Raw genomic sequence first — 14,442 nt, 5'->3', positions numbered from 1 at the left:
ACTGAATTCTGGGAATTGCAGTTCTAAACGGACCATAGACGGATGCTGCAATTGGAGCTGCCAGAGGTGTCGCCAAAATAAACCACTAAAGTGAGTGTTTCCTCGTACTGAACATACAGTATAACGTACCCCATGGGTCTTCAACAGGCATCCTCAGAGTTACTACAGGGGGGGGGGGGGGTGGGGGCGCCAAATCTTTGTATGATATGAAGGTTTTATATATTAAGCACTTGAGCCGGGGGGGACCCTGCTTCATCTCTCTCTCAGCTAATAAGGGGTCCTTGGCCTGGAACAGGTTGAAGCCCCCCGCCCTACGCCCCCTGGGTGCATATCTTTGGTCCGACACCCATACCCCAAACCCTAACCTAACCCTGACCGCACACGGAAGCCATGGGTGAGTCTTAACCGGCCACGCACGTGTCTTAACCGGCCACGCACGTGTCTTAACCGGCCACGCACGTGTCTTAACCGGCCACACACATGTCTTAACCGGCCACACATGTCAAAGCCACGGGTGAGTCTAAAAACGGCCATGCATGTGTCTTAACCGGCATGACTGTCGGACTGTTAGTACGTCGGACCAACGTATACGTTGCAGGTAGGCATACTGGGGTTACAGGGTGGATACTGACCAGGGTCCAGCAGGTAGGCATACTGGGGTTACAGGGTGTATACTGACCAGGGTCCAGCAGGTAGGCATACTGGGGTTACAGGGTGTATACTGACCAGGGTCCAGCAGGTAGGCCTACTGGGGTTACAGGGTGGATACTGACCAGGGTCCAGCAGGTAGGCATACTGGGGTTACAGGGTGGATACTGACCAGGGTCCAGCAGGTAGGCATACTGGGGTTACAGGGTGGATACTGACCAGGGTCCAGCAGCTAGGCATACTGGGGTTACAGGGTGGATACTGACCAGGGTCCAGCAGGTAGGCATACTGGGGTTACAGGGTGGATACTGACCAGGGTCCAGCAGCTAGGCATACTGGGGTTACAGGGTGTATACTGACCAGGGTCCAGCAGGTAGGCATACTGGGGTTACAGGGTGGATACTGACCAGGGTCCAGCAGGTAGGCATACTGGGGTTACAGGGTGGATACTGACCAGGGTCCAGCAGGTAGGCATACTCGTAGCCCAGGGCCTTGTTGGACAGGAAGTAGTCTCCGTTCCTGTAGAGCGGCAGGAAGGGCACCATGTAGTAGCCGTCGTTGTGGCCGATGGGAGCGTTGGATTGTGGGTAACGGGTACGCAGTGGCCGGTGGGTCCTCAGCCAACGTTCAAAGATACTGCAGGAAGATAAAACAGTACATCAATGAATAATAATAACATATACAGTATAATGTAGGCCTATATATATGAAGTCTATAGTGGAGAGGGGGGAGGGAGAGAGAGGTGAGAGAGAGGACGCAGGAGGGAGGGAGAGACATACAGAGGGGTGGAAGAGGGAGGGTGGGAGAGAGAGAGAGAGAGATAGCTGAGAGAGATTGGTGAGAGAGATTGAGAGGAAATGAAAAGAGGGGACAGAGATAACAGTAAAGTGGAAAGAATGGAGGGATAGGAGGAACGTGAGGGAGGGGAGAAAGGAGGGAGCAGGGATGGAAGAGAGGAGAGGACGAGATAAGGGAGTAGAAACTTTATAACCACTTGAACGTCTTCTTGGGGTGGGGAACATTGCCCAAAAATAGCCGATCTACAAGCACACAAATGAGTTGTGAGCTTGTAGTTCGGCTACTTTTTGGCAAAGAGATTTGGTGTAGTCAGAAGAAGAAAGCACAGTTGTAACTCAAGTCCAGTTACCCTAGGCTGATTTTCAGGTTAAAAAACGACGGGGTGAAAGCAGGCTGCATAACGCTGACCTTATAATACACTTTGATGTAAGCGACACAGCTGCAGCCAATCAAATTAATAATGCCTTATAGCTCTGGACACACCCATGAAAATCGAACACGCTTATTATTAATTTGTTTGGTGTAGCTGTATTTCTTACAAGTCTTCCACGTCTTTTAATCTGCTGTAGTTTTTAACCCGAACCGGAAAGCAAACTACCAAATCAGCCTGGAGTTTCATGGCCCTTTAAGTGGTTAATGTCTGCGGTGAGGCCGTTAGTTCTGAACCATGAAGAACAGAACAGAGCAAACATTAGCCCAGATAGTTACATTTAAATCTCTGCTGTAACATCTCTGCTAATCGAAAGACCATAAAGGAGATGAACACAGAGGAAGGAATGAGTAATAACGCACATTGATTTTTACATTGCCGCAGGATGAAAATGCCTGCAAGACAAAATACACTCTCTGTCGTATGTCCAAAAACTGTGGGAAGAACCTGTGTTCCAATGGATCCAATGAGGTTATTGTTTAGTTACAAGCTCTTGTTAATACTTTTAGTTGATTCGATATTTATAAAACTCCCAGACAGACATCGCTATGATTCACACAAACACAAAGCTGGCATAGCGCCCCTCAAGAAAAAATCCTCCTCCTAGTATAATCACCAGTAAGACTCCCTGAGGGCGAGGTTGCGTGCACGCATTCGCCTGGGTGACGGCAGACTGCTGGGCGAGCGCTGGCGCTTTGGCATGGGGGGTCAGATTAACATATGGAATGAATGCTGTACTGGCCCCCAAATACAAACATCTTTGTCCTGATTATGGTGGCAGAGTGACGGTATGAAACAGGGAGTGGAGTTCCTCTGGTATAAATTAAAGACCAGACCATTGTGGTGGTGTCCAACTTGTAGATGTCATTAGTGTATCCAGTCTGGATATATCCTCCATGGATAACATGACCTTCCCCAAGACACAGGCTGAGTGGTATCTCCTCCCTTCTGGAATGGTCCCATAAACCTGTGGTTTGAACCATGTGTGGGCGTCGACATCAAATGCATAAATCATGTCGCAGAACCCATAAAAGTAAGGCTTACAACCTCCCCAGAGGCAGACAGTATCTCCTATCAGAACAGCTGTGTAGCCGTCACGCCTGGAGGGAACAACTTCCTCCACTTCAAAGACACTGTGTTGAAGACGTGCACATCAATGTGATCCTTGCCACCTCCAAAGGAGTACACATAGTGTCTCACTGTCACAGCACTTTGATTGGCTGTTCCTGGTCCTCTCAGACACACATACTCACAAAAGTACCTATTTGTCAATGATACCATATTAGTCAAGTCCTGATGTGTAAATGCATGGAATATTCAGCGTCTTCACTTTTATTCTTTCAGAGGCAAAACACCACACAAAGTTTGTCCAATCCATGAAGCTGATGGTTTGGGTTAACCAATTAAGGAAGACTCTGTTCAACAGTGACACCTAGTGTAAAAACATAATTTTAACACTTTATGTACACAAAAATCACAACCGTATGAAGTGAGGGGCGCTCTTATCATCGTACATCATTATGGATCATCTCATACTGGCCAATCAGAATGCCTGTTGCCTGTTGCCACAGTCATATTTGGCGGACATTTGACCTAATTTCTCCTTTCATTGTCAATGGCAAATATTGAGATGTGTGGGGTCAAAAGCTGTATATAGGAAAATATAGCCTAGAGTACCAAAGTCCTAATGTGACAGCGTCACTGCATTATAATTATTTTGCATCATATGAGAAATGTGTTCCAAAAATAAACAAACCACCCCATGATTTTGTCTGTGTTGTTCATGATAGGTCTCACTTTGCACTGATTAATTTCCTTTACAAAAATTATCATGACAATAAGCTTTGACAATAGACGTGTAAATGTGTAATTAGCGCCCAGCACCCAGAGCTAATGTTTACAGAAATGCATTTTCCGTGAGCTTTGTTTTAGACAACTGTACTTGGCAAAATTATTCATAGGCTTTTTTTCTTTTCACTATATCCAAAGGCTGCATTAAAATGTGCTAAATATCAAGTAGCCTATCTCTCCTTTTTCCTCTCTCCAGGGAAGAGAGGGAGTGTTGGAGAGAGAGAGAGAGAGAGAGAGAGACAGACAGACAGACAGACAGACAGACAGACAGACAGACAGACAGACAGACAGACAGACAGACAGACAGACAGACAGACAGACAGACAGACAGACAGACAGACATGCAAAGAGGAACTGCACTGTTTTTTACACTGCAGCCCGCCAGCTTCTGTCTCTGCTAATTATTATCTCATCCCATATTCCTTTAATCTTTGTTCTTTTGTGGTCTCTCTCTCTCTCTCTCTCTCTCTCTCTCTCTCTCTCTCTCTCTCTCTCTCTCTCTTTTTGTGTAACAATGGTGTTTTAATGATGTTCTGTTCAGTTGAGGATGTGATTGTATGTTTTTGTTTGGTTTTTGAGACATGCAGTTTGTGTCATGTAAATAATCAGAATCTACAAAGTATAACTAGTAACTCAAGTTTTCAGATAATTGTAGTGGAGTAAAAGTACAATATTTTCCTCTCAGATGAAGAGGGCTAGATGTAAAAGTACTGAACAATGTAAATACTGAAATCTCTAAATTGGACTAGGCTACAGTAGCCTACTTGAGTCTACAATAGTTACCTTACACCACGTCTGTCTGTCTGTCTGTCTGTCTGTCTGTCTGTCTGTCTGTCTGTCTGTCTGTCTGTCTGTCTGTCTGTCTGTCTGTCTGTCTGTCTGTCTGTCTGTCTGTCTGTCTGTCTGTCTGTCTGTCTGTCTGTCTGTCTGTCTGTCTGTCCCTCCCCTCTCCCCTCCCCTCTCTCTCCTTCAATTTCTCTCTCTCTCGCTCTACCCACCATCTTAAGGTTTCATTCTGCCTCACTTTACTTCTTTCTAACCAAGCAACAATATTTAGCCTACTATATAAGGAGACTATCAATGGGACAATTAAAGCATTGTGTGTGAGAATTGCTGAGAATACGACACGTTGAGGCGTGCGTGCGTGCGTGCGTGCGTGCGTGCGTGCGTGCGTGTGTGCGTACGTGCGTGTGTGCCTGCATGTGTGCCTGCGTGCATGTGTTGTTGTGTACCTGTCTATGAAGGCATGGTGCAGCAGGAACACAGGGTCGTTGGCAGAGCCCTGCACTGACGACATGGAGCCGTTCATGAACAGATGCAGAGAGTTGTGCATGGTGCTCTGACCCGACAGAGCCATGCCCGTCTCTGGGTTGGCAAAACCTGCAGAGAGAGAGAGAGAGAGAGAGAGACAGAGGGTGGCAGGGGTTCCATTTGTACAAACTGTAAAGCCAGACCTGTAAAGCCATTTAGTTCCATTTGCAGACTATCACAGTTACAGACCCATAAGTGTCCTAATGGTTCCTACTATCAATCACTTTGCTGGGCAGTAGGGACCCCCTTGAACCCCCCTAAGGTCCTTAGGGGTACCAGTGTAAAATAGTACCAGTGTAAAAGATCACAGTACCAGTGTAAAATATCACAATATCGCTGTGTGATCAGAATGATGGAAAGTCCCATGTGTTCCACATGCTTGGAAAACACATCACGAGTTAAACATGCCCAGTGGTGAAAATGATCATGACTTCACCCATTTTAAACCCTGTTGAGTGTCTAAACGGAAGTATCGGAATTGGCGGAAGTACTGGCCATGGAAATGATGTTGACACTTTACAAATCTGTTTACGTTCTCCATGTGAAGTGTTGTTCACTGCCACATAAATGTGTGAAGAAATGTATTTCCTGTCCTGGTATGATTATTCAAAGAAAATTAAATATAACATACTGGGTGATAACAAGGGAATATATTGGTTAAAATATGGTTGAGTATTTATAATAACCACAAAAAGTGTACGTTTTGTGTAGTTAAAGGTATATTCAGTGATTTCACTTAATTCAAATAACAAATATCACTTTTTTTGTTTTGTTTTTGATAATCCTCCTTACTGTAGAGTGTGCTGACCATATAAGGAGTTCATCCTTAGGTTTTGTTTTTGGCTATAGAGGGCCCAGCCTTCATCCAATCAGGATGAGAGGGGCCTTCCTCCAATCATGATTGAGTGGGTGTGGGCCTTGGTGCATGTGCTGTTGGCCTGTTGCACATCCCCCCACTGTAGAGCGTGTGCATGTGCATTTGCATGTGCACCTCCTTGAGGGAGTTCCAGGGGGTCCCCAGCTAAATGATTGGAACCAAATGGACCCTTATGGGTCTGTAACTCTGAGTGCACAAATGTACACATACTGTACATGTTTGTACACTATAAGAGTTACATTAACATTGATTTTACAATAGAAATTGAGGTCCCAGAGATGCTATTAAATGGGGGTCTGTAGACTAATATGCATGTCAAACTGGGAGTCCTTGAAATTAACAAATCTTCTCTTATGTATTGGTCCCTGGTAGCCTGACACTCAGTCTGAATTTTCATTTTGTTGAATCGCCAGAACATATTTTCTTAATGGGCGTGGCTAGCGATTCAGGGCTGGAGCCAGGCTAGGTCCCTGGCATATCTCTTCAAATGGGGGTCCGCAGGCTAATTAGTGTCAATTTGGGGGTCCTTGACATGAAAAGGTTTGGGAACCACTGGTCTAGGCCTATAGTGTGGACCAGGCTCACAAATCTTAGTACTTCCACCACAGCATGAACATAGCCAATAGCCATGTATGGATGCATTCATCATGATCATTGTATTGTCTTTTTCTTCCATATTTTAACTTATTTATGTTTTTTCCCCATAAATTAATGCCCTACTTCATCAGAGTGTTGTAGTGAAAATAGGCAATCTACAAACTCACAACACCGCCCCCGTTGTGAGCTTGAATTTATATAATGTTTAAAATAATTATTACAAAAATAAAGGTTTTGGTTTATACAAGATTTCCACCCGACAAAGACGATATGCTTTTATGTTTTTGTTTTTTTCAGGCTGTCAAGTACTCTATGGGTGTCAGTCTGTGAAAGGTGCACTAAAAATAACATTTAGGCTACTCACTTAAAGGCAGCGGAACGACACATTATTATTTATACATTTTACTTTTTAAGTTATTTTTGGGGGGCTTTGGCATGCACTGCAAACGTTCTCATGTCAATATAGAGAGAGCAGGGAATTGACATTCAGAAAATAGTTCAGCTGGAATGGCTTGGTATGAGTACAGGAAACGCACACACGCACGCACATAACAGGGGTGGACTGGCCACAGGACATACCGGTCATATTACCGGTGGGCCGTGACCGTAGGGGGCCGCTGAAGTTATGATATGTTTTTTTTCTTTTTTGACAGGCAGGCAAAGTGAGTGACAAATAAACCCTCTTTTATCTTGAATCATTTTTCCAGCATTCTTGTGAGAGCAACAAAGGGTTGTGTAGTTGTCTGTTGGTTTGTATCATTTATGTTGTTCTGTAAGAGTGGTGGTATTAGAGCTTGTTTGTTTGTGTGTGCCTCGACGGAGCGGGCGGTAGAGTTTCTGCTATCTGCGCGCTGGTTGTGGTGGGCCGGTCTGGGCCAAATTCGCATGGAAATGACCAGGCCGATATTTAGCCACATTTACCATATTTACTTTTACCCTTTTTAATTGATTATGCTATTACCAGTATAAAGACACTTCCGCCGTGCACGCATCCGCCTCGTTGACGGCAGACTGCTGGGCGAGCGCTGGCGCTTTGACATGTGGGGTCAGATCAACATGGAATGAATTCTGTACTGGCCATTTATGGAGCATTGAATGACTGACGGGAAAGGCACGATTTCATAGTAATCACGAAGAAAGTCGCGAAAAACAATACATCGATAAATAGCGGTCAAGGGTATAATTCATGTGCGTACAAGGGGCTATAATAGCGTACCCTCCAGGGCGTTCCTGAAGCTGCGGTTGGCGAAGCGGTCCATGGTGTCAGAGTCGTACTGCGTGAGCGCCACCACAGACTCCACGTCGGCCGAGGTGGGCAGGCGGTTAATGCGCCCCGGGTCGTGGTTGCCCGGGTTACGCAGGAGCGGCCCCTCCCCCGTGGTGTTGCACAACACCTCTCTGATGTTGTAGTCCTCGGGCTGGCTGCAGATCACCTATAGACACGCACACATAGGCACGGCACATATATGCAGTACAATAGAGCTGTTCAAAAGCACTCGACTCTGAGCTGAAGAGGCCCTCAATGCTGTTGCTGGAGCCAGTATACTGTATGTTACTGTAAGTGGGTGGGGGGTGGGGTTAGAAATGGGGGGAATATACATATAAGCGTATAAGCGAATCCACTAATCCAGTTATGTTTTGTAATTGTTCATACAAAAGTCACAATACATAGCGTATGCGTCTTTGAAGTGTGTTGCGTTTGATACTCGAAGCATATTGTGAACATGACGGGTGTTGGTGTTCCCATATTAAATGAATCAACATGTAGCATGTTGCATAATGGTCACTGTCAGGCAGAAACCTCATATCTCCATGTTACACATTTTTATGTATTATGTTTTTTTTGTTTTTTTTAATTAATGCCCTATTTCATCATACAAGTGTAAATGTTTTGATAGAAAAGCAATGCGTCGCAAAACAACGCGTTGTAAGTTTACAGATCAGCTATATTTCACTATACTTTTAATATGTTATGGACATCCAAGGTTTAATATGTTATGGACATCCAAGGTTTAATATGTTATGGACATCCAGGGTTTAATATGTTATGGACATCCAAGGTTTAATATGTTATGGACATCCAAGGTTTAATATGTTATGGACATCCAAGGTTTAATATGTTATGGACATCCAAGGTTTAATATGTTATGGACATCCAAGGTTTAATATGTTATGGACATCCAAGGTTTAATATGTTATGGACATCCAAGGTTTAATATGTTATGGACATCCAAGGTTTCGAGCCAACAATAAACCACAGACGAAAAACAGTCTAAGTCCAAATTTCATTCTGACCCCTCCACGAAAAGGCCTTGTTGTCCTGATCTATCATTTATACATTATGGATCAATAGTGTGGACTTAGACTGTTATTCATCTGTGGCATGAGCAAATCCAAAGACACAAACATTTTTCAGGGTGTCACGTTTGACATATAAAAGCATAATATGAACAATTCATCATGAAAGAGAAGATTAGTATTCCAATATTAAATTAGCCAAGCTGTAGTAGGTTGCATGTGCAGTAGCCTACCCATATTTATTTTGCGATTCTAGTTATCTATTACATTGAAGATGGTGGGAAATGTATTTATTAACGACTATATTTTTCTGTATGTCTCTGACCATCTGACCTGATTTTTGCAAAACACATTTTTGGAACAAAATGCCTCAAATGCCAATTGCCATCAAAGGCGTAAGAAGAAATGGCACCCTTTTCACATTGGCCTATTATAGCGCCACCAGGAGGCCACAACCTGACCTGGTGGAGAACTATGCCCCGAGGGGCAGTTTGACTTTGAAGACCTTTTCTAAAAGTGCACCTTCTTACATTGCATGTACCTTTTACAGACTTTAACAATGCTGCAGCCCTCCTAGTTTGCTTTATTCTATGATATATACATACATGTTCATGCATATGCATTGTTTAGCTACTGTACCAATCCCTTTCAGACTGTATAGGAGAACCAGAGCAGCGTCTACAGCGTCTTGGTTGAAGTGTCTCTGATGTGGGATTTTCACCCTCATATTCTTCATGTATGCGTGCATGGGGGCGGATTAATTTGAGGATTAAAGATGGAATTGTGTGCATTTGCTTCCTTCCCCCGTATGTATGTTATTGGTGGTTCTGACAGCATGCAGGTTTCTTGAGACTCTCGAAGTAAATCACATGCTGAACACGAGTGTGCAGGTTATGGAATGAAGGTCACGTATGAAGGCTTACTGACATGTACTGGAAGCTGTGTGCGTTTTGAAGTGGGATATACGTTGCTGTCGGGCAGAAACCTCTTATCTCCATATTAGACAGCTGATGTACAAAGCTCAAAATGTGGCACATATACTGTACATATTATACTGTACTTGAGGACATCAACCTTTTAGGATGGCAATTTTGCCACTTTTTTCTTGCCACTAACCCTAAACTCTGATTTCCACTTACTCGGCTGTTACACACAGAAAATAACACATCTACAAGCAGCCCGATGCGTTAATGTGAACTTGTAGATCTGCTTTTCAACTAAGTTAAATAAATCAGGCATAACTCCTAAACCCACCCACTAAACATAAACCTCTATGTCTAATCCTAATCCAACCTATATCTTTTCAGAATTATAAACCTTATTATAAAACTTTAAACAACATTCCCCCCCCCCCCCCTCTTTTAATGTCCTTGAAATGAAATGGTTTGAGAGAGTTAACGTGTATTAACGTGTTAATATTTCATATTCTATGCTCTGTTGATGAAATGAATACATAGGACCACAATGGAAACAAGACTTTTTTATCCTTTTACTGCACCTCCCTGCATGCTGTTTTGACTGATACAGTATTAAATAAGTCACTGTATTGTCTCTGTCCTTTGGAAACCGGCATACAGTATGTCCAAAACAGCAAAAATAGCAGATCTACAAGTGTAGAACTTTCATATCTGCTACTTTTGATCATGTGACACTGTAGTGTGTTAATTTATGAAAGAAAAATAAGGTTTCTGCCTATTGTTTGTTTGTTCCCGCCCATTTAGAGCCAATGCAGTTGTTATTCTAACAACTGCATTGTCAATCCTCCCCACACACACCTCTGTGTTGTCACTGCTGTTATATCCTGACTCACGGTGCACGTATTGTATGCGGGGAGCCCTCACCAGGAGGATGTAATTAAAGCACGTATTGTATGTGAGGAGCCCTCACCAGGAGGATGTAATTAAAGCACGTATTGTATGTGAGGAGCCCTCACCAGGAGGATGTAATTAAAGCACGTATTGTATGTGAGGAGCCCTCACCAGGAGGATGTAATTAAAGCACGTATTGTATGCGAGGAGCCCTCACCAGGAGGATGTAATTAAAGCACGTATTGTATGTGAGGAGCCCTCACCAGGAGGATGTAATTAAAGCACGTATTGTATGCGAGGAGCCCTCACCAGGAGGATGTAATTAAAGCACGTATTGTATGCGAGGAGCCCTCACCAGGAGGATGTAATTAAAGCACGTATTGTATGCGAGGAGCCCTCACCAGGAGGATGTAATTAAAGCACGTATTGTATGTGAGGAGCCCTCACCAGGAGGATGTAATTAAAGCACGTATTGTATGCGAGGAGCCCTCACCAGGAGGATGTAATTAAAGCACGTATTGTATGCGAGGAGCCCTCACCAGGAGGATGTAATTAAAGCACGTATTGTATGCGAGGAGCCCTCACCAGGAGGATGTAATTAAAGCATTGGTCCTAACCGTCCTCCCACTGACAGTTGTTGCCCAAGCCTGTATAGGGTTACATGCAATGACCTCTCCCGTCCAGCTTCCCTCTCCCGAACATGAGCTAGTACATTTACTTAAGTATTTGTACTTTACTTGCGTATTTCCAATACTACTCCACTATATCTCAGAGACAAATATTGTACTTTTACTCCACTACAATTATTTGAAAACTTCAGTTACTAGTTACTTTGTAGATTTTAATTATTATTACAGCCCTACATACATTTCGGCCATTTGAAAATAGACGATCTTGCAGCGTTGCGATGCGACACAATGAGTGAGTTTGCAGATATTTGAAAACTTCAAATGGGACATTCTGCATAATTAGTAGGCTACTTTTACTTTTGGTACTTTGTACATTTTGATGCCAATACTTTTGTATTTTCACGTACATTTTGAATTCCGGTAGCCTACTTTTACTTGTAATGGAGTAGTTCTATATTGCAGTTGATTGACACTTTTTAGGAGAATTTTGTGCTCTCACCTTTAGTTGCAATTGTTTAGTCCCCAAAAAAGTGGTCCAGATGTTATTTTGTGAAAAACCGCATTATTGGCTATTTCCCCTACCCGACCATATTAAAGCCCTCAATGGGGCGTTGGGTTTCAGTGCTAATTTGCTTATTTCCATCGCTCGAAAATCCATCTTTTTGTATATTCTCTCCATAATGTCAACAGTATGTTAAGCGACACACTTTACTAGTAACGCCGTTGCTGTGTTCCAGCCGTAAAGCGTGAACTCTCGTCTATTGCGAGACTTCGCAAGACTTGGCGAGCTCACAAAGTATCGCGATAGATGAGAGTTCACGCTTTTCGGCTGAAACACGGCTAAACAACTGCAACTAAAGGTGAGAAAGAAAGAAAGTAAAACATGCGAGTACTTTTTCCACCACTGCTTCTAAAGTGTCCCTCGTACCTTCCAGGAGGAGAAGACGGAGCCGGGGCTGATCAGGTTGGGGTTGAAGGGGCTTCTTCCGCCCATCAGGTCGTCGGTGCACACGTCGCAGCGCTGCGTGTCCCTCCAGTCCCAGTACGGGATGGTGAAGTTGAAGTCCCCCGTCAGCTTGCGGATCTCGTTCTCCCAGCTCAGCAGGAAGACGCGGTGCCACGGCAGGAAGGCCGACGACTCGTGGGCGAAGTCGATGTCCGGCCACACGTTGCCCGGTCCGCCCAGCAGCGCGTCGCGCGACGTGTAGTAGTGCATCCACACGAACAGGTCGAAGGTGTTGACGTCGGAAAACCTGTGCCGCGTTTCACCATTACGGAGTTATTGTATAGGTAACCAGGGGCCGATTCTAATGCCTTCTGATATTGTATTAACCACCAGTTGTTCTCAAACCTTTTCCTGATTCAAAATTATTCAACACTTTCAAGATTTTTCAAAAATCCCCCAAAATAGCATTTGCACAAGCTTGCTGTCACTAAGTGCCGCGCTGTGCGCTTGCATATCTGCTATTTTGTAATAGCCAACACTAAATTCTAAAATGATATGGCTGCTTTCTGGGTTTTAATGGGTTACTTATGGATGAGTGGAGTCCTTCAGGGCTCTATACCCGTATATTTTCTGTTATTGTGGGGAAAGCTTTCTCTGAAAGTATAAGATCGACAAGCTAACAATGAGCTTGTTGATCTGCTATTGTCTGTGAAAACCTTCCCCACGGATGCTGGGGAATCTCTTGAGCTTGTAGATCTGCTATTTTTCGCACCAGGTTGAATGTTATCCTTGTCTACCCCATAATAGCCTATATGGCTACTATACTAGCCTACTACAACAAAATAATACAAAGTAAGCCTTGTCACAAAAAGGAAAACTAAACAAAACTATAAGAACCTGCTTTAAAAACTAATAAAGAATGTAGTAGCAGTAGCAGTGTGCTATGCCACAAGGCTTAAAGTTTGTGAAGCTTTAGCAAGAAAATAAGCATAGAACATAGAATGGTAACCTATATGTCTTCCTTTGTTTCTACACGTGCAGTATAGACTCTATCCTACGCAGCATTACAATTGATCATGTTACATAATCGTGTAATGTTAGATTAAAACATGTTTTTCAATGAACAAATCCGTGGCCAAAAACAGTGCATGGCCAAACGTTTTCAAAACATTCAAAACCTTTTCCAAAAAATATTTAAGCATTTGACCCATTAAGACCGGGAAAGCATCTGTGTCATTATTTTATACTTTTGCTCATGCGTGTCACTTCTGGTATCTTTAAAAAGGAAAATCTTGAAAATTTGTTTCTGTGCATCCTTGGAACAAAATATTTCCAGGTGGGAATCCCAGGCCATAATACATATCATTGCGGGGATCCTTGACATGAAAAGGTTTGAGCACCACTGATATAGCAACATATACGTTTTCCAGAAATGTTAATGGGTTAATGCAACATGGGGGAACTAAACCCTCACCTGGGGTTCTCGCCGTTGGCGCCCATCTGCGCCCTGGTGGCCGTGGCGATGACGTAGTCACGGCTGACAGTGTTCTTCGCCAGGTTGAGGTAGGAGATGAACCTGCGCTGCTCGGCGACCGACAGCGTCAGGATGTTCCGCCGCACCGTCTCCCGGTACTGCGCACACCCGACACCCCAGTAGCCGAAGCGGCACTCGCCACAGTCGAAGCCGCCGTAGTTTCCGGCGCAGCGGCACGTCCTGTTGTACCAGGCCAGCGGCCAGCGCTCCCGGTCGTCCACGCCACTGTGGGGGTACTGGGGCCCGTGGGGCTCGTCCAACACCAACACCTCGGTGCAGAATCCTCGGCCCGACATGGCGCCGCAGGCCGAGCCGTCGCCCTCCCACACGGGGCAGCACTCTTTCGTCCGTAGCCCCTCCGAGTTGGCACATGGCCGGGGAAACTGGCCCACGCAGGACCCTAGAAGTAGCAGCAGGCCTACAGGCAAACACAGACTCCTCATGGTGGATGGTGAACGCCTACCCACCTTGAATTCCAACTGAATCCCCCCCGTGGGATCGATGCGGTCGATCTGTCTAACGCCTCAGTAGTAAAACAATCCAAGAAACAAAATCCTCCGTAAAACGTCCTCACACCTACGCATTTATAACAAATTACCTGAATAGAGAGCTAACATTCAGCCCTGAATGACAACCAACTGAAGTCTTGTTCCCTGACAATATTGACCAACTTCCTACAGTACTACACAGCAGCACCTTTACAGCGTATGTAGGT

General features: G+C 44.4%; 1 protein-coding gene across 1 annotated transcript in view; it reads right to left on the bottom strand.

The window, feature by feature from the left end:
- tyr (tyrosinase) overlaps nt 1-14,170 on the bottom strand; it is a gene marked incomplete at both ends in the record, with an annotated part of 15,263 nt that extends 1,093 nt beyond the window's left edge. Inside the window, 5 exons of the mRNA XM_079513522.1 lie at nt 1,103-1,284; nt 4,960-5,107; nt 7,729-7,945; nt 12,176-12,500; nt 13,668-14,170. Of these exons, the coding sequence (XP_079369648.1) occupies nt 1,103-1,284; nt 4,960-5,107; nt 7,729-7,945; nt 12,176-12,500; nt 13,668-14,170 (1,375 nt within the window). The remainder of the gene's footprint in view (nt 1-1,102; nt 1,285-4,959; nt 5,108-7,728; nt 7,946-12,175; nt 12,501-13,667) is intronic.
- Nucleotides 14,171-14,442: the final 272 nt, after the last annotated feature.

Source organism: Electrona antarctica (assembly GCF_951216825.1).
Source record: "Electrona antarctica genome assembly, chromosome: 11".
Lineage (NCBI taxonomy): Eukaryota > Metazoa > Chordata > Actinopteri > Myctophiformes > Myctophidae > Electrona > Electrona antarctica.
This window is presented reverse-complemented; position numbering and strand designations above follow the sequence as displayed.